Source organism: Entamoeba invadens (genome assembly GCF_000330505.1).
Source record: "Entamoeba invadens IP1 unplaced genomic scaffold scaff_1105074726517, whole genome shotgun sequence".
Lineage (NCBI taxonomy): Eukaryota > Evosea > Mastigamoebida > Endamoebidae > Entamoeba > Entamoeba invadens.
The window spans coordinates 1-1,199 of NW_004443621.1; the positions used below are offsets into that span (position 1 = coordinate 1).

Genomic DNA, 1,199 nt, shown 5'->3' on the forward strand with positions numbered 1-1,199 from the left:
CAAGTTTCTTGTCTTCTATTAATTCGTCTGGGTCGAGTCTTGTTGTTAATTTTGAAGTAGCTGAAAATGAAATTTCTTTAAGAACATCTTTTCTTTTTGTAAATGAATTTGAAACCAATATGAAATTTTCATTGATTTTGGTTGTGCATATTAATGTTATTAATATCTCAAATTCACACGCTTCACCACTTGGCAACACAACGATTTTTGGATTTGACTCAAATGTGTATTTCTCGATTGTCGCACTTTTAGTTGTCATTTGGATTTTCATATTGTGCTTTGAGGTGTTGCCAACACACAGTAGTTCTCTTTGTTGTAAATTGACATCAATGTCTTCACCAAAAATTATTTCTGTTTTGTTCACAACAACATCGTCACCAAGTGGAATGAAAGAAATGTTTGAGCGACTCATTTGGAAAAGTGTTGTTGTCGTTTCAATTTCTTTTTGATGGATTTTCTTTTCAACGTACAATGCGACAAACACAATCGTTAATATCAGAATTATTAACACACCAATTATAAATAAAACTATAATAAGTAATACCCACCACACAACCTTTTTATTACAAAACGTGCCATTTGCATTTGGTGAGTGCCAAAATGTACACTTTGAACACTTTGAGTCTGAAACTTGAAGACAATTTAATACAAAAGAAATATCTAGACAAAGTCCACTTTCAAATAAAACTTTGTTTTTGATACAAGAAGTGCATTTCTCTTGGTGTGTACAAGTTGTGCAGTTGCCATGACATTTTTTGCATTCATTAGTATTGACTGTGTAATATCCATCTTGACACTTGTTACACCCAAATTGTGTAACTTCTATAGAACACCCAATGATACTGTTTTGTGGCAAACACTGTCCACTTGTTGTTTTGTAATTTGTTGCATTGCAAGTCAAACACGTTTTATTTGTGTTACATGTCGTACAATTAGAAAGACAATTAAAACAATCCATACCAACTCGATAATACCCATCTTTACATTGATAACATCCACTTGTAATTGTTGATATTTTTTCACATGTTGACAATAATTTGGTGCTTGGCAAACAGACGTAATTTTCACTCATATAAAAACCAGATGTACACTCAAGACATTTTATTTCACTTTCAAAGCATTTGGTACAATTCTCTGAACATGGAAAACATTCTGCATTTGAAAGGTAATACCCATTTTTACATGAAATGCACCCATAT

At 32.0% G+C, this 1,199-nt stretch overlaps 1 protein-coding gene across 1 annotated transcript; it reads right to left on the reverse strand.

Annotated features, from left to right (window-relative positions):
• Positions 1 to 1,199, reverse strand: EIN_324880 (hypothetical protein; the record flags this gene model as incomplete). The annotated part of the gene is made up of 1 exon (XM_004259551.1): positions 1 to 1,199. A coding segment is annotated over one exon (1,199 nt), but the record flags the coding sequence as incomplete, so codon positions are not given.